Source organism: Canis aureus, chromosome 2 (genome assembly GCF_053574225.1).
Source record: "Canis aureus isolate CA01 chromosome 2, VMU_Caureus_v.1.0, whole genome shotgun sequence".
Classification (NCBI taxonomy): domain Eukaryota; kingdom Metazoa; phylum Chordata; class Mammalia; order Carnivora; family Canidae; genus Canis; species Canis aureus.
Window position 1 is genome coordinate 74,193,847 of NC_135612.1, and position 24,652 is coordinate 74,218,498.

Here is a 24,652-nt window from a genome sequence, read left to right on the forward strand (position 1 = left end):
CATAAGCTACTGAAACCTTTTAAGCAGGAAAATGATGTGGTCCTATTTGTATTTTAGGTAGAGTATTAGGTTAAGTCTTTAAAGTACGAAAGTGAGAGAGTTAAGATTTGGGGCAAAGTGACCAAAGGACACCATCCCCTCACTCTAGGAGTTTTAACTGAAGGGTCAAGACTGAAATGACACTGCTAGTTTTCTCTCTTTTTTCAGATTAATGAGCTTCTTTGGTGGCTGACTGCTACCAAAGAATGAGGAAAGATACCTAGTGATAAATTCTGAAGTTCTTTCTTTAGCTAAAACAAAGGAAGGGAGGGGTGTGGAGATCAGATTTATTTTATTTTATTTTAAGATTTTATTTATTTATTCACGAGAAACACATACAGAGAGAGGCAGAGACACAGGCAGAGGGAAAAGCAGGCTCCATGCAGGGAGTCTGATGCGGAACTTGATCCCAGGTATCCAGGATCAGGCCCTGAGCTGAAAGCAGCGCTAAGCCGCTGAGCCATGCAGGCTGCCCAATCAGGTCCATTTTAAAAAGTGGGTTTCTATTTCTCTAGCTCATCTCTTGTGATAGTGCTAAAAATGAATATAAATAAAATCTAAAAAGTGGAACATAATAGATCCCCAGGAACCAAAGCCTTTGGTCATAAAATATAAAAATTCTGCTAATATTTTCTCATTTTTCTTTTACCAATCAATCAATAACACAATTCTATATCTAGTTTTAAGTCCCTTTCTGGAAATGAAAATAAAGCATTTTAAGTGAGGAAGGGTATGCAACAAACAGCTTTTATATAATAACCCTGTAGGGTTTCATTTAATGGAAGAAGGGCCTTTCATATGTAGTTAGTCCCTGACTTACCAAGAGCTGTATTGGTAATGGCTCTGTCCACATCTGTTAACTCTAGTTAGAGGAGCCAAGAGCCAAGAGAGCACCTTTCTAAATCTATTTCAGTTTTCAGATGTTTACCAAGATAAGAAAGGAGAAGTAAAGATAAGTCAGTAGAAGAGAGGGAAGGAATTATTTAGGAGAACACTGAGAGGGTCAATACTACATTTAAAACACTTTACGCGGGGATCCCTCAGTGGCTCAGCGGTTTGGCACCTGCCTTTGGCCTAGGGCGTGGTCCTGGAGTCCCGGGATCGAGTCCCACATCGGGCTCCCTGCATGGAGCCTGCTTCTTCCTGCTTCTCTACCTGTTTCTCTGCCTCTCTCTCTGTGTCTCTCATGAATAAACAAAATCTTAAAAAAAAAACATTATATGCCTTTTTCCTTAAAATTTTTTAAATTTAAATTCAATTAATTAACACAGAATGTATTATTGGTTTTATTGGTATTATTATATATTATATAATATGTTATATTATATAAAATATGTTATATGTTATATAATATATAGTAAGTATATATTATAAAATAATATAAGTATTATCGGTATTATTGGTTTCAGAGGTAGAGATCAGTGATCCATCACTTGTAGATAACACCCCATGCTCATCACATCATGTGCCCTCCTTACTGCCCATCACCCACTTAACCCCATCCCCTCCAGCAACCCTCAGTTTGTTTTCTACAGTTAAGAGTCTCTTATGGTTTGTCTCCCTCTCTGATTTCATTTTAAAACACTATATACTTTCAAAGCTATATAAACTACTGGATTTGTACTAAGTTGAATATGTATATAAAACTTCTTCACTCAAAATAACTTGAAATTTATAATATCTGCACATTAGAATAAAAACCTAACATGACTGAGTTATTTAAATTTAGTACTATGATAAAAAGAGACTATTTTAAAAGTTTGCATCACTCCAAGTTTTTTTTTGTGATTTATTTATGTACTTTTTAATGTATATTTTTAAGTTAGAGCTCAATAAATTTGGTTTACTGTGTTTTAAATGGAATTTTAAATATTTCCTTACTTTCCACTTAGAACTGCTACACCTACTGTGCTTCTGGGGGTAGACATAGTGGCAACAAAATTCCACTGGCGAGCCTGAGGGTCCCATCTTTCCACTGTATTCAGGTAGCTCCAGCCATCGTGTCCACCTACTGCATACATGGGACCTTCCAATACAGCCACACCTACAAGGTGACAGGAAAGAAGCAAGGCCTTGAGATTTGCTGCCAAGTCTTAAAAATCACATTTTAATTGAAATATACAGTTTACCACTTAGCGTTTTCATCTGAGATTTATGGTTCCAAGTCTTATGGTCAAGTCTTTAATCCATCTTGAGTTTATATTTGTGTTTGCTGTAAGATAATGGTCCACTTTCATTCTTTTGCACTTGACTATCCAGTTTTCCCAGTACCATTTATTGATGACTGTCCTTTCCCCATTGCTTATTCTTGGCTCCTTTGTTCTAAGCTAGTTGCCCACATAGGCATGGGGGTTATTTCTGGACTCTATTCTGTTCCATTGATCTATGTGTCTGGTTTTAAGCCAACTATCATAATGTCTTAATTCCTACAGCTTTGTAGTATAGTTTGAAATCAGGGAGTTTGGTGCCTCCAACTTTGTCCTTCTTTCTCAAGTTTACTTTGCTATTGTTTTTTTCATTTTTTTTTTTTGTGGCTTTGTACAAATTTTAGGATTATTTGTTCTATGTCTTTGAAAAATGTCATTGGAATTTTGATAGGGATTGCACTGAATTGGTAAATTGCTTTGGGTAGCACAATGAACCTTAAACATGCTAATTTAATTAAGGAAACATTTACGGTAAAGATAACTGGGTTTCCAGGGGATCCCTGGGTGGCTCAGTAGTTTAGCGCCTGCCTTTGGCCCTGGGCCTGATCCTGGAGTCCCGGGATCGAGTCCCACATCAGGCTCCCTGCATGGAGCCTGCTTCTCCCTCTGCCTGTGTCTCTGCCTCTCTTTCTCTCTCTCATGAATAAATAAAATCTTAAAAAAAAAAAAAAGGTAACTGGTTCCCTTACAGCTCTTCCTGGTTGGTAGGTGGATAGGTGAGAGGGGGAAGCAGCACTACAGCTCTGCTCTATAAGTTTTAGAGGCAGGATCTTGAGGTCCAACAGTGGAAAGTTACTTAAAACTACACAAGATGCACACACTGCTATATTTAAAAGATTTTTCAATAATTCAGATTTAAGATATATTTGAAAAATCACTTTTATTCCTTTCCCCCTATTTATTCAAATTCGTGAGATTTTATAGTAGTTAAATTTGATACCACAATCTATTGGTATGATTCATCACCAGGGAATCAAGCCAGATTCATTTGTTCCCTTATTCAACTAATATCTGTTTAGTTTTTATTAAGCACTTAATAGAAGATAACAGAAAGGGCCCTGCCATCATAACTATTCTAGTTAGTAAACAAGCAAAATATATTTCAGGTATTCATCAAGGCTAACAAGAAAAATGGAATGGAGGAAAAGGGTAGAAAGGGTTAGGGGACACCTCTTGGGTAAAGAGACATTGGAACAGAAACATGAATAAAGAAATCAGACATAGAGATATCAGAGAAGAGGTGAGGTAAAGGGAACAGTATATACAGACTACACACACACACACACATGCAATCCAAGTATATATATATATATATATATATATATATATATATATATACCCAATTATATGTGTATATGTATGTGTCTATAATTAATTAAAGAGCTGGAAGAAAAATTAATGAGTCCATCTAGTTCAACTCCTCAAACAATATTTTTGAAAATAAATTTTAGCAGAACTACTTCAAGATGAAATCTTTATTTAATTCTCACATGTAAAAGAGATAAAAGGAGTGTTTCCTATATAAAAGTTTCTGTTATAAGTTCAAATTATAACACTGATTTATTATAAGGTAAATTAGTAAAAACGAAAATGACAGAAAGAGGGCAGCCCCGGTGGCTCAGCGGTTTAGCGCCACTTTCAGTCCAGGATGTGATCCTGGAGACCTGGGATCGAGTCCCATGTCGGGCTCCCTGCATGGAACCTGCTTCTCCCTCTGCCTCTCTCTCTCTCTCTGTGTCTCTCATGAATAAATAAATAAAATCTTAAAAAAAAAAAGAATGACAGAAAGATTTGGGAAAAAGCTTAAAGAAGACATTTGAACTATATGATTATTCTCCTTTGAACTTGCTTCAATAAAACAGTTTGTATGGTACTTAGAATTAATGATAATACTCTATGCACAATCTAATCTGCACAAAACATAGCTGGATCATGGGCATTCTCATTCTCTGTACTAGAAGAATTTGCCTTAAGTTAAAATTAAATTTCTTTTCTCCATAGTGGGGGAAGTATGCAGGTGCATCACATTATTGACCTTGGATTTTATGGTCAACTCAAGTTTCATTCATGCTGCTTTTAAGATACATTCCCATTTTGTGCCTATGTAAGAGGTTGATTTTATGAACTCAAGATTAATATTTTATCATTTTGTTAAATTTAATATAGTTAATTTTACGCTCTCCTCTCAGTACTTTACCCCAATCCTCTGGTTTTACTTCATTAGCGAACTTGAAACTTGATCACCTTGATCACCTTGAACTGAAAACTAATTGCAAATAGTAGAATTACTTGTTTCTTTGATTTTTTTGCTATACCCATGATCAGACCAATTGTAATGTCTAGATAATTTTCATTACTGGCTATTGGCTTTTTTCTGGCAGCCTCTAGTCTGGTGCTCGACATTAATAAATTGACTGTAGTACAAAGCTATGCTATCTAAACTGAGCTAGAACTTCATTGCTACCTCATCCATCTTTTAATTCATCTTTTTGATGATTTATCAAATTTCTTATTGTACCTAATTTAAACCTTTTTCAGACTGTGATACACTGACAATATGACCATAAATTCTTCCTATCACTGAATGCATACCTATTTTCATGGTGACTCTACAGCTCCTCCCACCAAGAAGAGTAGTGTCCATTAATAGATGAATGGATAAGAAAGATGTTTTGTCTTTCACACACACACACACACACACACACACACACACAGAGGAATATCACACTGGAATATTATAAAATGATGAGATCATGCCATTTAAGACAACATGAATGGACCTAGGGGGTATTATGCTAAGTGAAACAAGTCAGACTGAGAAAGACAAATACCATATGATTCTACTCATTAATGGAATCTAAGAAATGAATAAACAAAGGACAGAATCAGAACTATGAATATAGAAACAAATTGATGATTGAAGGAGGGGAGGGAGATGGAAGGCTGGGCAAAACAGGTGGAGAGGGAGACATAGGCTTCCAGTTATGGAATGTGTAGGTCACAGAATTAAGAGAGCAAAAGGAATACAGTCAATGATAATGATACAGGGATGTGTAATGGGACAGATGGTAGCTATACCTGTGGTGAACACAGAATAACATATAAACTTATCAAATCACTTAGTTGTATACCTGAAACCAATGTAACATTGTGTATCAACTAGACTCAAATAAATGATTATAAATAAAAATAAAAATATATATACATATATATACATATACTATTATATATATAGTATATACTATTACATATATATACTATATATATATATATAGTCTTTTTCTCTAGTCTTTGAATCTGGGCTTGCCCATGTGACTTGTTTTGGCCAGGGCAACATTAGCAAACATGATGCAAGCAGAAGTTTGAAAAGTTTGTGCACTGTGGCTTGCCTTATGCTGCTTTTGAAACCTTGTGACTGCTACCATGTGAAGAAGCCAGGTTAACCTGCTGAATGATTAGAGGCATGTGGCCCAGGTGTCTCGGTTGCCCAGGCCAACAACCTGCCTACCACTACACATGTGAATGAGGCCATTCTAGATCACCTAACTGACCTACCAGTCCACCGGAGATCCATGAGAAATCCCAGCAGAAATACTCCAAGGTAGCCTAAACCAGAAGAATGGCTCAGCTGACCCACAGATCCATGAGCTAAATATATCATTGTTGTTTTAAACCTCTATTTTGCTATGTAATGCAGGAAAAGTTGGGTGATACAGATACATGTCAAGCCCCATCAAATTTTATTCCCACCTGTTTCACTTTCATCAAACAGTTCTATTTCACCTATTCTTTCTCCTATCAAAAAAAAAAAATAGATCATGTGCTACAAGATCCTAAATTATCTTCTGTCATCTCAGAGTGAGCCATCAGTTCCTTTAGAGTAAAGACAGTGTCTTCGTCATCTTTGTATACCTACTGAGCAAAGAGCATGGCACATAGTACATGCTAATCAATGTCAGTTCTGTGAAATGCTGAATGAAAGAACAAAAAGTCTTTATCATATTCTCTGTGCCACCTTATGATTTCTCTGGGTTTTTACTCATTTCTGCTGAAAAACCAAGGATATAGATGGGAACAATAATGCTAAAGATTTTAAATCACCATTTCACTCAGTTTAGATTAATACTGATTGTCAAAACAAAGCACATATTTAAAAAGGTGGCCTATCACTCCATCATGCTACAATCAAATCCTTAAATATCCATGTTTTTATTTGTGCTGGTTGCTGTTATATTTTTGTATATTCTTGTCTTCTCTGATGCTGTTTCTCAGTTCAGGAGCACATAAAGGAATGCTTGGTGACTAACTGTGCTCACAATGGTCTACTTCTGCCTGGTATGGAATGGAAAAATGTAATGGATGCCTAATATATGATATCATGAATGAACCTGCATAATTATACTCACCAAGGCCATGCCTATGGGTGGACATAGGAGGCATCACACTCCAGGTTTTTGTTTTGGGGTTGTAGCATTCTACAGTGTTCAAAGTCTTCAGTCCATCTCTTCCTCCAACCACATACAGTTTGTCATCTAAGACTGCAACACCAAACTGTAGCCTCCTCCCATTCATATTTGCTACAGGAGTCCACATATTTGTACGAAGATCATACTTTTCAATGCTTGTTGCTCCTTTAACAGTAATATATGGAAATTATGGAAATAAAAATCTCACCATGTTTGAGTATTTTATGAATTCATACATATAAAACAAATCATGATTTTCTAGCATTGACAATAATAATTTTATTGTATTTCAATGAGCTTCTGCGTGGTCAGGATTCTGCTTATATCTCTGACCCCATCTCCTCCTATTCTCTAGGCCATACACAAGGCTCTGTATTAAAAGGTCAAGTGAGAAAGGATTATTTGTAACAGCTAGAAGTTGGGGGAAAATGAAGGTAGATTAGTGTCATGGAAGCCAACGTAAAAAAAAAAAATTGTAGCAGATAGTTTTGAAGGAAGATGGAGGCAGAGTAAGAGGACCCTAGGCTCCCCAACTCCCACGAATACAACTAGATAAACAGCAAATCCTAAATAGGAAAGAATCTGAAGACTGACAGAACAAACTCCACAACTAAAGGTAGGGAAGAGGCCACAATGAAGATGGCAGGACGTGTGGAGGCACGGCTTGGGAGAGAAATGGATTGTGGCTAATGCAGTGAGGAGGGAGCCATGGTCTCAGATAACGGTAGGAGGCAAACTAGCACACAGGGGGTACATGGGAAAATAAATCCCCTTGGCAACTGGTTTGGCAAGTGAGAGGGCCTGAATTTCATGAGTTCTTGCAACCAGTGGGGCTTAAAGTCTGGAGTTTTAACAGTTAGCATGCTTGGCTCTGGGAGAGGTTGGAGGACACTGGGGCTGCCCCTGAAGAAGAGGCAAGGGAAACAGAATGCAGACGTACAGCATGGAAACAGCGATCTGAAGAGCACCTGGGGCACACAGTGAGCATGTCCCAGGGAGGCAGCATTCATGGAGGCCTCTCCAGGAACAAAGGAATTGGTAGATGCCATGTCCTTCCTCTTGCTCCTCAGCAGAAGCATGGGGCTACCTACAGGAACCAGTGCAGTGCCAACACTTACCACCTACCTTATTTACACCAAGTTCTGTTCCCCCAAACTCCAGCAGAACTGCCCTTCCCGGTCACACTTGCCTCAGTCCCAGCACAGCAGGCCCCTTCCTCAGAAGACTAGCCCAAACCCCTGCCAACCAAGGAGTTTTGTGAGGCCTCAGTTCCAGTGGTGGTGGTGATAGGTCTCATTTCACAAGCAGACCAGAGCATGCCTAGTTCAAATGCACAACACTCAGGCCAGGCACCAAATGCTGCCTGTAACAAGCAAAGACAGCCTCTGCAGACAACTGGTCTGAAGGATAAAGTGACCAGGCCACAATAGCAGAGTACACACAGCACACTGGAGACATTCCCAGAAGCACAAGGCCCTGGAAACTATTCTGCCGGGCACTATAAGATCTCTTATTCAGGAGATGCAGCTGACTTTTCTAACATAGAGAAATAGGCACGGAGACTTAGACAAAATAAGAAGACAGGAATTGGATCCAAATGAAAGAATAGGACAAGATCACAGCTGGAGATCTAAGCAAAACAGATTTAAGTAACATGCCTGATGGAGAATTTAAAGCAATGATCATAAGGATACTCACTGGTCTTGAGAAAGGAGTGGAGGACATCAGTGAGACTGAGAATAAACTTAGAGAATTCAGTGACTCCATCAAAGATAATTAAGATTCATATTATAGGAGTCCCAGAAGAAGAAGGGACAGAAAAAAGGGCAGAGACTTATTTAAAGAAATAATAGCTGAAAACTTCCCTAACTTGGGGAAGGAAACACATATCCAGATCCAGGAGGCACAGGATCCCCCAACAAAGTCAGTAAAAGCAGACCTACACCAAGGCTCTGTAACCCACACCAAAATAACTTGTAATTAAAATGGTAAAATATAATGATAAAAAATATTCAAGGCAGCAAGACAAAAGAACATAATTACATACAAAGAAACCCTATAATGCCAGCAGCAGATTTTTCAGCAGAAACTGTCTATGCCAGAAACTTACCAGGCCAGAAAAGAATGGCATAATATATTCAAAGTACCAAGTGGGGAATATTTGCAACTAAGAATACTCTATCCAACAAGGCTATCATACAGAATAGAAGGAGAGATAAAGAGTTTCTCAGACAAACAAAAAATAAAGAAGTTCATGACCACTAAACCAGCCCTGTGAGAGATATAAAAGGGACTTTTTGATGGAAAGGAATGACAAAACAAAAAAACAAAAAACAACAACAACAAAACAGTATGAAGGTAGGACACACAAAAGCAGTAAAAAGAATATTTCTTTTAAAAGTTGGTTAAGAAACTCACAAATAAAAGGTTGTAAAATAGGATACCATATATCCAAAATGTAGGGAGGACAGAAGAATGAATGGGTTCAAACTTAAATGACCATCAACTTAATATAGACTGCTATATACAAACCTAATGGTAACCACAAATCAAAAAACATTAATAAATATGCAAAGAATAAAGAGAAAGAAATCCAAATATATCACTAAAGAAAACAAGCAAACCATGAAAGAAAAAGAATCAGAGAAAAATCTCCAGAAACAACCACAAAGCAAGTAATAAAATGGCAATAAATACATATCAATAATTACTTTGAATGTAAATGGACAAATCAAAAGATAATCAAAAGATATAGTATGACAGAACGAATAAAAAAACAACAACCCATCTGTCTGCTGCCTAGAAGAAACTCATTTTTGACCTAAAGACATTTGCAGGTTGAAAGTGAGGGGGTAGAGAAACATTTATCCTGCAAATGGATGTCAAATAAAGCTGGAGTAGCAATACTTATATCAGAAAAAAACAGACTTTAAAACAAAGATTGTAACAAGAGACAAAGAAGGACACTACTTAATAATAAAAAAGACAATCAAACAAGAAAATATAACAATGTAAATATTTATGCATGCAACACAGGAGAACCCAAATACATAAAACAATTAACAAACATAAAGGACCCAATTGATAACAATACAATAATAGCAGGGGGACTTTAACACCCCACTTATATCAATGGATAGATAATCTAAACATAAAATGAACAAGGAAACAATGGATTTAGATGACACAGTGGACCAGATGGATTTAGCAGTTATACACAGAACATTTCACCCTAAAACAATATGATATACATTCTTTTCAAGTACACATGGAACATTCTCCAGAACAGATCACATATGAGGCCACAAAACAAGTCTCGAAAAATTTAAAAAGACTGAAGTCATACCATAAATCTTTTCTGACTACAATATTTTGAAACTAGAAGTCAACCACAAGAAAATCTGGAAAGACCACAAATATATGAAGGTTAAATAACATGTTAACTAAACAATGAATGGGTCAACCAGGAAATAAAAGAAGAAATTTAAAAATACATGGAAACAAATGAAAATGAAAATATAATGTTTTAAAACCTTTGGGATATAGCAAAAGTGGTTCTAAGAGGGTAGTATATAGTAATATAGGCCTATAAGAAAAATCTCAAATAAACACCTAGCTTTACACCTAAAGAATAAACAAAACCTAAAATCAGCAGAAGGAAGGAAATAAGAGAGATCAGAGCAGAAAGAAATGATATAGAAAATAAAAAAACAGATCAATGAAACCAGGAGATGGTTCTTTGAAAAAAAAATCAATAAAATTGATAAATCTCTAGCCAGACTTATCAAGAAGAAAAGAGAAAGGATCCAAATAAATAAAATCACAAATGAGAATGTAGAAATAACAACCAATACCATAAAAATACAAGCAATTATAAGAGAATATTATGAAAAACTATATGCCCACAAATTGGACAACCTAGAAGAAATGGATAAATTCCTAGAAACATAAAACCTACCAAAACTGAAACAGGAAAAAGTGGGAAATTTGAACAGACTAATAATCAGCAAAAAACTGAATCAGCAATCAAAAAACTCCTAGCAAACTAAAGTCCAGGACCAGATGGCTTCATGAGAAAAATCTACCAAACATTTAAAGAAGAGTTAATACCAATTTTTCTCAAACTATTCAAAAAAAGAGAAAAAGAAGGACAATTTCCAAATTCATTCTATGAGGCCAGTATTCCCCTGATACCAAAACCAGATAAAGCCACCACACACAAAAAAGAATGACAGGACGATATCCCTGATGAACACAGATACAAAAATTCTCAACAAAATACTAGCAAATTGAATACAACAAATACATTTAAAAAATCAATCACCACGATCAAGTGGGATCTATTCCTGGGTTGCAAGGATGGTTCAATATTCACAAATCAACCAACATCACATCAATAAGAGAAAGGATACGAACCATATGATCATTTCTTTTCTTTCTTTCTTTTTTTTTAGAGAGAGAGAGCAAGAGCGTGAGCATGTGAGTGAGTTAGAGGAGGGGGCGCATAGGGAGAATGAGCAAGAGAATCTCAAGCAGCCTCCATGCCCAGGGTGGAGGCTGATGTAGAGCTCAATCTCATGACCCTGAGACCATGACCTGAGCTAAAATCAAGAGTCAGACACATTTAACTGACTGAGCAACCCAGGTGCCCCATTATCATTTCAATAGATGTAGAAAAAGCTTTATCAAGAAAAAAGGATTTTCTGGATAAAAATCCTCAACAAAGTAGCTTTAGAGGGAACATACCTCAACATAATAAAGGCCATGGCTAACATCATCCTCAATAGAGGAAAACTTAGGGAACAAGACAAGGATGAATACTCTTACCACTTTTATTCAACATAATACTAGAAGTCCTAGCTACAGCAGTCAGACAACAAAAAGAAAAAGGCATCCAAATTGGTAAAGAAGAAGCAAAAGTTCCACTATTTGCAGATGACATGATAATATATATAGAAAATCCAAAAGATAGAAAATCCAAAAGACTCCACCAAAAAACTGTTAGAAGTGATAAACGAATTCAGTAACAGGGTAAAAAATCAATTCTACAGAAATCTATTGCATTTTTATATGCCAATAATGAAGCAGAGAAAGAGAAATTAAGAAAACAATCCTATATACAATAACACCAAAAATAATAAGATATCTAGGAATAATCCTAACCAAAGAGATGAAAGACTTGTACTCTGAAAACTATAAAACATTTCTTTCTAATGAAAGAAATTGAAAATGACACAAAGAAATGGAAATACATTCCATGCTTATGGACTGGAAGACCAAATGTTGTAAAATGTCCACACTACCCAAAGCAGCTACTTTATAGCCTGCTATAAAGCAAGCTACTCTATCTATCTATCTATCCATCCATCCATCCATCCATCCATCCATCTATCTATCCATCTGTTTTTTTAAGTGGGCTCCATACCCAGCATGGAGCCCAACATGGGGCTTGAACTCACAACCCTGAGATCAAGGGCTCAGAGCAGAAGTTGGATACTTAACTGACTGAGCCACCGAGGTGCCTCTATCTATCTATCTATCTATCTATCTATCTATCTATCTATCTATCTATCTTTAAATAATCTCTATGCCCAATGCCCAATGTGGGGCTTGAACTCACAATCCCAGATCAAGAGTCACATGCTCTACTGTCTGAGCCAGCCAGACACCCCTGCAATCTATTCATTTAATGAAATTCCTCTCAAAATGCCAACAGCATTTTTCACAGAACTAGAACAACCCACCCTAAAATTTGTATGGAACCAGAAAAGACCCCAAATAGCCAAAGAAACCTTGAAAAAGAAGAGCAAAACTGGAGGCATCACAATTCCAGACCTCAAGTTATATTACAAAACTGTAGTGATCAAAATAGCATGTTACCGGCACAAAAATAACACATGTACATCAGCAGAATGGAATAAAAAATCCAGGGAAAAAACCCCACAGTTACATGGTCAATTAATCTTTGACAAAACAGGCAAGAATATCCAATGGGAAATATGCAGACTCTTCAAAAAATTGTATTGGGAAAACCCGACAGCAACATGCAAAAGAATGAAACTGGACCACTTTCTTACGCTATATACAAAAACAAATTCAAAATGGATGAAAGCCCTAAATGTGAGACCTGAAACCATAAAAATCTAGAAGAGAGCACAGGCAGTAATTTCTTTGACATTGGTTACAGCAACTTTTTTCTAGATAGATTCCCTGAGGGAAGGGAAAAAGCAAAAATAAACTATTGAGCCTATACCAAAATGAAAAGTTTCTGCACAGCAAAGGAAACAATCAACAAAACTAAAAGGCAACCTATGGAATGGGAGAAGATATTTGTAAATGACATATCTGATAAGGGGGGAGTATCCAAAATATATAAAAAAAAACTTATATAACTCAACATCCAGAAAACAAATAATCCAATTAAAAAATGGGTAGAAGATGCGAACAGATGTTTCTTCAAAGAAGACAAACAGATGGCCAATGACACATGAAAAGACGCTCATCATCACTCACCATCAGGGAAATGCAAATCAAAACAATGAGATATCACTGCCCACCTGTCAGAATGGCTAAACTAAACAACACAAGAAACAACAGGTGTTGGTGAAGATGTGGAGAAAGAAGGACCCTCTTGCACGGTTGGTGGGAATGCAAACTGGTGTGGCCACCGTGGAAAGCAGTATGAAGGTTCCTCAAAAGGTTAAAAACAGAACTACCTTACAATCTAACAATTGCAGTATGGGGTATTTACCCAAAGAATACAAAAGCACTAATTCAGAGGTGCCTGGGTGGCTCAGTCAATTAAGCAATCGACTCTTGATCTCAGCTCAGGTCTCAATCTCAGGGTCATGTGTTCAAGCCCCACATTGGGCTCCATGCTAGGCATAGAGCCTACTTTAAAAAAATTAATTCAAAGGGATACATGTACCCCTATATTTATAACAGCATTATTTATGATAGCCAAGATATGGAAGAAGCCAGAATATCCACAAATTGATGAATGGATAAAGAAGCTGTGGTATATACGTACAATGAAATATTACTCAGCCATAAAAAATAATGAAATTTTGCCATTTGCAATGGCATGGATGGAGCCAGAGAGTATAATGGTAATGCTAAATGAAATAAGTCAGAGAAAGACAAATACCATGTGATTTCACTCATATCGGAATTTAATGAAAACAAAACAAACGAACATGGGGGAAAAGAAAAGAGGTAAACCAAGAAGCAGACTCTTAACTATAGAGAACAAAATGATGTTACCAGAGGAGAGGTGGGGGGGATGGGTGAAATAGGTGATGGGGATTAAGGAATGCAATCATGATGAGTACCAGGTGATTAAAATAAAAACTTAAAAAAATTTTTTGTAGCAAGTAAAAACTACTAACAGTATTAAATGCTACCTAGGGGAGCAAGTAAGATTAAGACTACAAAGTATTATTGGATTTAGCTTCATGGAAGTCATTGACAACTTTATGGAGAGTCCCTTGTCTGACTGGCTAAGACATGATGGGGAGGTGAGAGGATGATAGATAATGAGCATAGATGATTCTATGAGAAGTTCAGCTATAAAAGGGAGGAGAGAGATGGGAGTTACTAGGTAGATTGAGAGAGGTTTTGTTTTGTTTTTAAAACTTGATAAATTTGAGTTTGCTTGAATGCTAATGGGAAGGATCTAGTTGGGAGGAAAGAAGCTGAAAATACAAATGGAAGGCATCCACTTAAGAAGAAGGTTCCTGAAAAAAAAAAAAAAAGAAAGAAAGAAAGAAAAAAGAAAAAAAAAAAAAAGAAGGTTCCTGGGCAGCTCGGGTGGCTCAGCGGTTTAGCGCCGCCTTCAGCCCAGGGTGTGATCCTGGAGACCCAGGATTGAGTCCCACGTCATTGAGTTCCACGTCGGGCTCCCTGCATGGAGCCTGCTTCTCCCTCTGCCTGTGTCTCTGCCTCTCTCTCTCTCTGTGTCTCTCATAAATAATTTTTTTTTTTTAAAAGAAGAAGGTTCCTGAGGAGGCAGGAAAGGGCAGTGTCAGAACACAGGTGTGGGGCTGGCTTTCCTAGGAGGAGGGAGGGGATACACATTCTGTTGCAACATGGAAGGACAAGAGTGTAAGTGCAAATCATGAACTTTGGAAACTAAGAATGTGGGAAGTCCAGGAGTAACTGTCTGTTCCTATCTACATTTTTTTAAGAATTAAAGTATTCCAGTCCATTAAGTGTCATCTGACTTTTGATTTCAGCTCAGGTCATTATCTCATGGTTGTGGGATCGATCCCCGCATCAGGCTCTGCACTCAGCATGGAGTCTGCTTCAGACTATCTCTCCCTCTCCCTCCCACTCACTCATTCACTCTCTCTCTCTCTCTTTCTCTCTCTGAAAATAATAAAGAAAATCTTAAGAAAAAAAGAATTAGAAGATTCCAATAACTCTTTTGTTTTATGAGGTGAGAAAGTTAAAAGCCTCACCCCTCTAAAATAATCCAACCTCCATTTATGAAGAGTTCAATTAGATTCTATTTTACTTCTCTCTAAGTGTCTAATACAACATGCAATCAGAGCTATTTTTAGAGAATTAGAATCAGGACAAATATTTATTCCAAAGTATTTGTTATAATTGGTTCATCAGAGCACCAATACTATTGATAGTCATATATATATAGATAGATATAGATACACATACACATACACAGAATATTCTATTTTCTGATGTTATGTTTTTTTTTGATATACCCTACAAAATTCATAAGCTACTTGAAATATGTTCCAAATCTTTTTCCATCTCTGTATTCTTTTTTTTTTTTTTTTTTTTTTTAAGATTTTAAGTAATCTCTACACCCAGCATGAGCTTGAACTCACAGCCCTGAGATCAAGAGCCACACATTCCACAGACCAAGCCAGCCAGGTGCCCCTATTTGTTTTCACAGCAACAAACAGAGTTCCTTATATATAGTAGCTGTTCAAAAATAATTTTTGAGCTTGAATAATCTATAATTTTTAGCTATAATGAGATTTTATTCATACACTCAGATTATTTTATGTAATAGGATAGTTTATACATCACTCTAAATTTGATGTTTAAAATTATCTTCATTCTGTCATACAAAAAATCCAGTTCACTAAGCAGCATCATGGTTCTACGAATTGGTAACTAAAATTTCCTTTGCTAACACCAAACAGAATTCTTTTTTTTTTTTTGACATTCATCTTCCAAATTTTATTCATAACTGTTGAATATGTGTGTAAGAATGCAAATACATCATTACTAGAAAGATAATTTAAATAGCTAAATAGACATGGTATAAATAACTGCAACACAATGATACTACTGAATAAGTCAAAGCATGATCTTTTATGACATTTTTGCAAAAAAAAAAGGGATATTTTTATGGGGTACTTTATATAATATTTATTTTTTTAAAATATTTATTTATTTTAGGTGGGGGGTGCAGAGGGAGAGAGAAAATCTCAAGAAGACTTCCAGCTGAGCCCCACTTGGGGCTTAATCTCACCACCTGAGATCATGACCTGAGCTGAAATCAAGAGTTGGATACTTAACTGACTGAGGCACCCAGGTACCCCTATAATATTTCATTTAAAAAGAGGTAATATTGTTATCAGGGCTGTTGAACAGTGTTCTCCCCCCAAATCCATGTTTATCCAGAACCTCAGAATATAAACTATTTTGAAAATGTGGCTTTTTTTTTTTTTGATATAATTAGTTAAGATGGCAACATGTCATGGAAAAGTATGTTTGTGTGAGCAAACATAATTCTTAAAAAAAAAAAACAAAACCCAAATATCTTCAAGTAACAAATTCCTAATAATTACAAAATTCTATATAAAAGGTTAAAACTTCCTTATACTAAAAGATTAACCTTTAAAAAAGTAAGCAGAAAAAAAAATTAAAAAGTAAGCAGAAATATATTCTAACTTTTTCTTAATGGCTATTTAGAAACATTTCCAGCTTATTTGTTGGGCCCTGTACTAAGGTATATGAAAGGACCAAGAACCCAATGATCCAGACTGGATGCAAATTGCTCTTCATTATAAAGACTTTGGGTATAAAATAAGTTATGGCCAGGGAAGATAGCTTGCATTGGATAGAAGGTGAGAACAACTGGCATCTAGGAAAGACTCAGAAATAAAGCTGGTCAAGTAATAATGGCCAGATTACAGAAAATCTTGGAAACTAGAAAGAGGATTTTACATCTTATGTGGTAAGAAATGAAGATCACTGTAGTCGTTGAGCAGAGAAATGTTATGTAAACAGAAGAATTAATGAAGCAGAGGGTGTAGTCTCCAGAGTCCTTGCCTTATTTGAATCCTGATTCCATCACTCGTTAGCTGTGTACTCCTGGGAAAGACAGTTAACTTTTCTAGGGACAGGTATCCTAGGGCAATAACAACATTCAGCTCTTAGAATTATTATGAATATGAGATTAAAAATGATAGGTGAGGCACTTAGCATAATTCCGGGCACATAGTAACAACACAATGAATGAATGCTATTCACACTAAATGAACATGATTAAAAGATGTAGGCTGATAGGAGGCTACCAGGAACTGGAAAGTAGCAATGGAAATTTAGAAGGATAAGACCCATTTGAAAGAAGACTTGGTGATTGTCAGAAGGTAAGATCTGGAAGGAAGGGAGGGAGGGAGGGAGGGAGGGAGGGAAGTGTATTATTTACTTTGGTACTTAGTAGCTGAGCTCCCCTGCTTATGCATGGGAACTTTTCCACTGTACAAAAGAGGTTTGATGAGAGGCAGGAACTGAATCTCCCATAAACCTGGAAAGACAGATATTTATTCTCACCATCCTTAGAAGTTTAGGGTTCAGGACTACCCTAAAGCTAGTAACCTACCTTACTTGAACCTAGGATTTAAAATCCAAGGCAGGCATGATAAGTAAGGTACAGTGGATATAGTTCTTCACCATTTTGAACAGCCTTCTTTATCTGCTTAAATGAGCCAGGGATGATGTCCATTGATGCCATTGAAAAACAATGAATTATAGTTCCAAGTCCTCAAGTCTGGGACACATGGTCAGAGAAGACTTGAATACACATAGTTTGAGATGAAAGCTGAGCAGTGAACAAGTATTTTATGCAAGTTGAAAATATAATAAAAGCAACACAAGAGTACAAGCAATAGAGAAATAACAAAGCCTTGAAAAAGAGAGGAAAAGATAGAAAGGAAGAAGTGCTAGTAAGGACTACAAGGCTGAGCACCAGTTCCAGGCATACAGTAAACCATAAGTATTTGCAAGTTGATTACCTGGACTGCGGCACTCTCTAAAAATTTCAAATATTTATACAATAACTCTCACCAGTTTTCTAACTTTACATATTTCTGTACCATTCAGTGATCAAGCCTTATTTAGACCTTAAGCATCTACAAATATAAAGCACCATATTATATGAGATAATATCTACATCCATATCTTTGTTACCATAAAGCTAAAAGTTAAATTACAGTAAAACTCTTCCAATTAGAGCTCCTATTTTTATATTCATTAAAGATGTCACATGGAAATCTTTAGATGTGAATAATGCATCGAGGGCTTCAGTCATACAAATAATTCAAGAAATGGGGAAGGACAACCTTCATTTATATGGCAAATATTTATTGATGCTGCCTATGTGCAAGGAACTGTTCTAGGTGCTATGGGATATATTGTTGAGAAAAACAAAACAAAACAAGTTTCTTGCTTCCCAGAGCTTACTTGGGGGGAAGAAGTAGACAGATCAGGTGTTATGAAGAAATATAAGCAGAAGAATGAGATAGAAGGAGGTAGGCAAAAGATTAGAAAGTGATGGACAGGTGATGATTGGCCATGAAAGTCTTTTTTTTTTTTTTTTTTGTAAATTGATGTTTGGAGATGAGTGAATAATTTCTGCTAGGCATTCCAGGAGAGGGAACAGCTAATGGAGTAGCCCAGATGTGGGAGAATGTTTGACTTGTTCCATGAAGGAAGCGGAAGCCAGCAGGGCTAGAACTGGAAGAGTGAGGGGAGAAGTAGAATGAAGTGAGTTCAGAGATGTATTCCCAAGTCAGAGAGGTGCTGTCAGGGGATTGCAGGCTATCAGTGCTAGGAATTCAGAGGAAAGGAAGATCAATGTACTGAGAGATAATACACAGAAAGCTTCTAGCACACCACCTGGCAGAGGAGGCACTATACATGATGTTTGTTACTATTATTGTTGCTGTAACAACTGTTGCAAAAACAGTACAAAGAATTCCCAAATACCTTAACCCCAGATTTCCCAAATGTTGTTTTACATTTGCTTTTGCTGTATACGCGTGTGTATAATTTTTTTTTTCCTGAACTGTTTTAAGATCAAGTTGTAGAGATGATGCCCTTGTACTCTAAATATTTCAGTGTATCTTTCTCAAAGCAAGAAACCCTGTTACGGAACAATACAATCATCGAAATCTGGAACTTAACATTTACACAACGCTGTTATCTGACCAACAGACTTTATTTGGATGTTATCACCTGCTCCAGTTATGTCCTTTAGAGCAAAAGAAATTCAAGGTGATGCAGTATAATAGCTGTCATATCTCTTCAGTCTCCTGAAATGTGGCACGAATTCCTGAGTCTTTTCTGTATTTTGCGACATTAACATTTTGGAAAACTACAGACACAGAAGTCATTTTGGAGAACGTCTCTCAACTTGGATTTGTTTGTTTTTTCCTCACGATTAAATTTGAGTTGTTCACTTCTGGCGAGGATACCACAGATGTACAGCTGAGTTGTCCTTTGTATACTCCTAAGAGGCACATGCTGCTGATTAGTCTCATTACTGGCCATAGGATAATAGCTCATTCGGTTGATGTGCTGTCTGCCCCGTTTCTCCACTGTAAAGATACTAGTTTACCCTTTGTCACTAATAAGCAAGTGGTTGGAAGATACATTGAGTTGAAGCTAATTATCTGTTCTCAAACTTTCACCTACTGGTGGTAGCATCTATTGATAATTTTTGACTGAATTAGTTATCATGATAAATTATAATTTTTTTAGTCCTTTCTTTCTGTAATTATTAGTTGGCCTTCTAATAATAATTCTAAAGCTGTCCCTCCCCTCGTCTTTATTTGTACCAGTGTGGACTCATGAATACATACTGATTTAATAAATGATAATCTTTTATCATCATTATCTATTTTGGTGTTGAAATTATCCCAGATTTGGACAGTGGTGGTCCCTACAAACTGTCTCTTCTGTCCCTTGTACTGTCTTCAGTAGTTGTTGAGCACTTCTTTACTTTCTGGGACTATAAGATGTTCTGGGTTTACCTTGTATTTTTCCAGTCCTGGAACCAGCTGTTTCTCTAAAGAGCTCTTTGGTCATGTGTTGTTACTAACTAAAACTTCTTTTTTTTCCCCCTTGTTCCCCCAAATAAAAGATTATTTAATACCTTTTGTTGAATCCATTCCTCCAACTGCAAATAATGTTCCAACTGTTGACTTTCTAGGTTTTGTCCGAGGGCTTTGTAACATGGGTCGTCTCTCTGGTAATAAATGGTACTTCATTGCTTCCATAATAAGTTTCTGACATTCTATATCATCCCGAAAAAGTGCATTATTTTCCATGTCTGCCAGGAACTAGAAAAGAGTGGTGAGGATGTATACTAAATGAGCAAGAAAATAGTAATTAAAAGAACATATAGTTCACAAATGGAAATGATCTCACTAGGAAAAAAAAATCCAAGCCTGGACACTTTTTTTTTTTAAAGATTTTATTTATTTATTCATGAGACACACACACACAGAGGCAGAGACACAGACAGAGGGAGAAGCAGGTTCCATGCAGGGAGCCCAATGCAAGACTTGATCCCTGGACTCGGAATCACACCCTGAGCGAAAGGCAGATGCTCAACCGCTGAGCCACCCAGGTCTCCCCTGGACACCTATTTTTAACTAATATATTCAATATTTACAAGATCGGCATTTTAAGTTTCATTGAAAAATATAAATTGAAGAAGATAGGTGGTATGCTCTGAAACCTGAATAGTGCTTTTCTCTGGATAGTGGAGAAATTGGTGCTTTTTAATAATCTTTTTTACTGCTTTTCTAAAAAAAATCACTTTATTTTTAAAATTAGAAATAATTTTAACTGAAGAAGAGTAATTATAAATAGAAATTGACTAATTAGACTGCATTTACCTGACCTCTCTAAACAGTGCTCAAAGAACAGCAGGGGTGCCTGGGTAACTCAATGGGTCAGCATCCAACTCTTGATTTTGGCCCAGGTCATGATCTCAGGGTCCTGAGATCTAACCCTTAGAAGGGCTCTATGCTAGGCAGGGAGTCTGCTTGAGATTCTTTCTCTTCCTCTCCCTGTGCCCCTCCCCCTTCTAAAAAAAAAACAACAGCAAAAACACCTTACAGTTTCTTAAGGGCAAAGAACTCTAAATGGTGATTACCCTAAAAAAATTTAAATCCCTTCTGCTTCATTGAATCCAAGTTTTAAACTTTATGTAATTTTATGCAAATGTATAGAAATGATTTCATCCTGACTTTTAAAAAATGCATTTCTTTTCCTTTTGTGTTTATTTCTCCAACTACCTCCCACCCCTCTTTTTGCTGTATTTCTTTTATTTACTATTGATTCATGTGAAATTAATTTTTAAATAGAGTATGAGCTGAAGAATATTTTAATTTCCTTCAAGGTAGATGGCCAGTTCTGTACCACCACCATTTATTAAATAATCTTCATTTTCAAGTGAATTGAACTTTGTTTATATATTATATTCTTATAAATATATCTCAGGATATATGAGACCTGTTTTCCGATTCTTTATTCTTTTCCATTGATCTATTTGTCTATTCCTACTCTAATATCAAATTTTTTAGTGTCTTTATAGCACACTCTGGTTTTCTGATATAAATCTATCCTTACTGTTCATTTTCATAGTTTTCTTGGCTATTTTTGAGTTTTTAACTTTCCATATAAGCTAAAGATAAATTTATCTAATTCCCCTTCACCATCTTGACCCTGTTGGAATTCTAATATGAACTGCATTAAATTATTTATTAATTGTGGAAGAATTTACATTTTTATGATATTGTCTTTCCATTCAGGAAGCCTTTCCATTTGCTGTATACCTTTCTTCATATAGGTCTTATGCCTTTCTTGTATTAAATATACATATTTAATATACATATTACAGATTTTATTATTTTTATTGCTATTGGGAATGGATTCTTAAATTTACATTCTGCAAATATTTTGCTGGAGAGAAAAATCTTTTGATTATTTTATCCTTATATTATAATCTATTATTTTACCACATTCCCTTATAAAACTGTAGTTATTAGGCATACAATCATAATCACCACCCTACAGGGATAGTTGACATCTCTTTCTAATGTGTATGCCAATTACTTCATTTGTATTTTATTATTACAATTGCTAAAACATAAAGCAATGTTAAATAATTAGTGATACAGAGTACCCCTTTTCTGGTTTGAATTGATATGGTTTTAGTGTTTGACTATTTAGGATGAAAGTTGCTATAGCATTTAGTAATCCATCTTTATTCTATTTAGGCTATTTTCTTCTCTCTCTATTTTACTTCAGAGTTTTAAAACTGAGAATGGTTCCCACATTTTTCCCAAATGCCTTTTACAAATTTATTGATATGATCATATGGCTTTTTCTCCTTTAACTTATTGATATAATTTTCTTGACAGATTTACTTATAATCACTGGAAAAAGGAAAAAGGCTTGCCTGGTCATAGTGTATCATTCTTTTGATACACTGCAGGACAGTATTTGATAATATAAGACACATTTTACATATCACATGATTCACTATTTCAAGTATATAATTCAGTGGTTTTTTAGCAAATCTGCCAAGTTGTACAACCATGACCATAAACAGTTTTGGAACATTTTCATCACCCCAGTTAGAGCTCACATGCTGTTTGCTGTTTAAACTGTTTCCCATCTCCTGTCTCATGGGCTTATGTGTCTCTATAGATTTGCCTTTTTGGGGGGATGTTTTATATAAAGCCATACAATATGCTGACTTGCTTTTTAAAATTATGTTTTTAAGGTTTACCCATGTGTAGCATGTATCAGTACTTCATTTCTTTCATAAAAAAATTTTTTTATTGTAGTTGGTACACAGTGTACAACATTGTTTCAGGTGTACAACATAGTGATTCAACAACTCTATACATTATGCCCACCACAAGTGTATGCTTACCCACCATTGGTCACTGTTCAACACTGTTACAATACCACTGGCTATATTCCCTATGCTGTCTTTTTTACCCATGACTTATTTATTCCATATGCAGAACCCTATATCTCCCACTCCCCTTTACCCATTTTGTTCATCCCCCAACCTCTACTGCTCTGGCAACCATCAGTTTGTACTTATGGCTCTGATTCTTTTTGTTTTTAGATTCCACATAGAAGTTAAATCAATGGTATTTGTCTTTCTCTGTCTGACTTCTTTCACTCAGTGTAACACCTTCTAGGCCTATCTATATTGTCACAGATGGCAAGATCTCATCCATTTTTATGGCTGAATAATATTCTGGTGTGTGTGTGTGTGTGTGTGTGTGTGTGTGTGTATACCACATATTCTTTATCCACTCATCTATTGATGGAATCATGGGTTGCTTCCATATCTTAGCTATTTTAAGTAATGCTGCAATAAACACAGGATTGTGTATAATTTTTTGAATGAGTGTTGTTTTCTTTGGATAAATACTCAGTAGTGGAATTACTGGATCATATGGTATTTCTATTTTTAATGTTCTGAAGAACCTCCATACTGTCTTCCACAGTGGTGAGGCCAATTTAAATTTCCACCAACAGTGCATGAGTGTTCCTTAGTACTTCTTTTTATTGCTAAATGATATTCCATTTACGGATATACCACATTTTGTCTATCTGTTCACAGTTGATGGACACAGATTATTTCCAGTTTTTGGCTGTTATGAATAAAACTGCTACGAGCATTTGCATGCAAGTCTTTATGTAGATAAATGTTTTCATTTCTCTTGGGTAGATAACTAGAAATAGAATTGCTGGGTTATATGGTAAATACATGTTAACTTTTTAAGAAACTGCCAAACAATTTTCCAAGTAGCTACATCATTTTATGTTCCCACCAGCAATATATGAGGGTTCCTGTTCCTCCACATTTCTACTAACAGTTGTTACTATCTCCTTTTATTTTAGCCATTTGAGTGGGTGGGGAATGCAGTTTTACTTTGCAAATGCAAATGAGTAATAATGTTGAGAATATGTTCATATCTTGATAATGGAAGAGTCTCTAACAAAAGTCACTGTAAAAAAAAGTTCATGGTTTTTGGAAACTGAGAACAGCATGCTAACAGTAAAAAAGCCAAATTAAGACATAAGTCTCAGGACCTGTGCCAGAGTATATATTATGATATTAATTATTCCATATTTTTTCTACACACACAAAATATAGTTATATTTGCTATAGAAACCGTTGCTGAATATGCACTGAGTTGGCTCATTTTGACTGATCTTAATGTTTATATTACTTTTGCTATATGTAATTAGTCCTTTCTAAATAAAAATAAATGTGAAAAAATTATAGAAAGTAAAGTCTTGGGAGACTTAATAGTTACTGCAATTTGAAGTAAAAAAAAATATATATATATTTTTAAATTTTTATTTATTTATGATAGTCACACAGAGAGAGAGAGAGAGAGAGAGAGAGAGGCAGAGACATAGGCAGAGAGAGAAGCAGGCTCCATGCACCGGGAGCGCGACGTGGGACTCGATCCCAGATCTCCAGGATCGCGCCCTGGGCCAAAGGCAGGCGCTAAACTGCTGCGCCACCCAGGGATCCCTAAAATATATTTTTAATCATGCTAACAGTCTCTATACTTAATGAATAATGGGATTAATCATATTTAAGTAGGAGATAAGAGTAACAGAAGGGAATGTAAAATC

The 24,652-nt window shown here is 36.0% G+C and overlaps 1 protein-coding gene and 1 long non-coding RNA gene across 8 annotated transcripts in view; one reads left to right on the plus strand and one right to left on the minus strand.

Moving 5' to 3' along the window:
• Positions 1-24,652, plus strand: part of LOC144302109 (uncharacterized) — a 72,625-nt gene that overhangs the window by 19,869 nt on the left and 28,104 nt on the right. The gene's annotated exons all lie outside the window — the stretch shown is intronic.
• The window catches only part of KLHL5 (kelch like family member 5), an 85,647-nt gene that overhangs the window by 14,250 nt on the left and 46,745 nt on the right, over positions 1-24,652 (minus strand). For 6 of the 7 annotated variants that reach the window (XM_077879447.1, XM_077879483.1, XM_077879473.1 and 3 more), the window contains 3 exons: positions 20,124-20,310; positions 6,653-6,877; positions 1,921-2,083 (listed from right to left, as the gene is read on the minus strand). In XM_077879447.1, coding sequence (XP_077735573.1) covers positions 1,921-2,083; positions 6,653-6,877; positions 20,124-20,310 — 575 coding nt within the window. The remainder of the gene's footprint in view (positions 1-1,920; positions 2,084-6,652; positions 6,878-20,123; positions 20,311-24,652) is intronic. The other variant, XM_077879458.1, reaches the window with a different exon arrangement.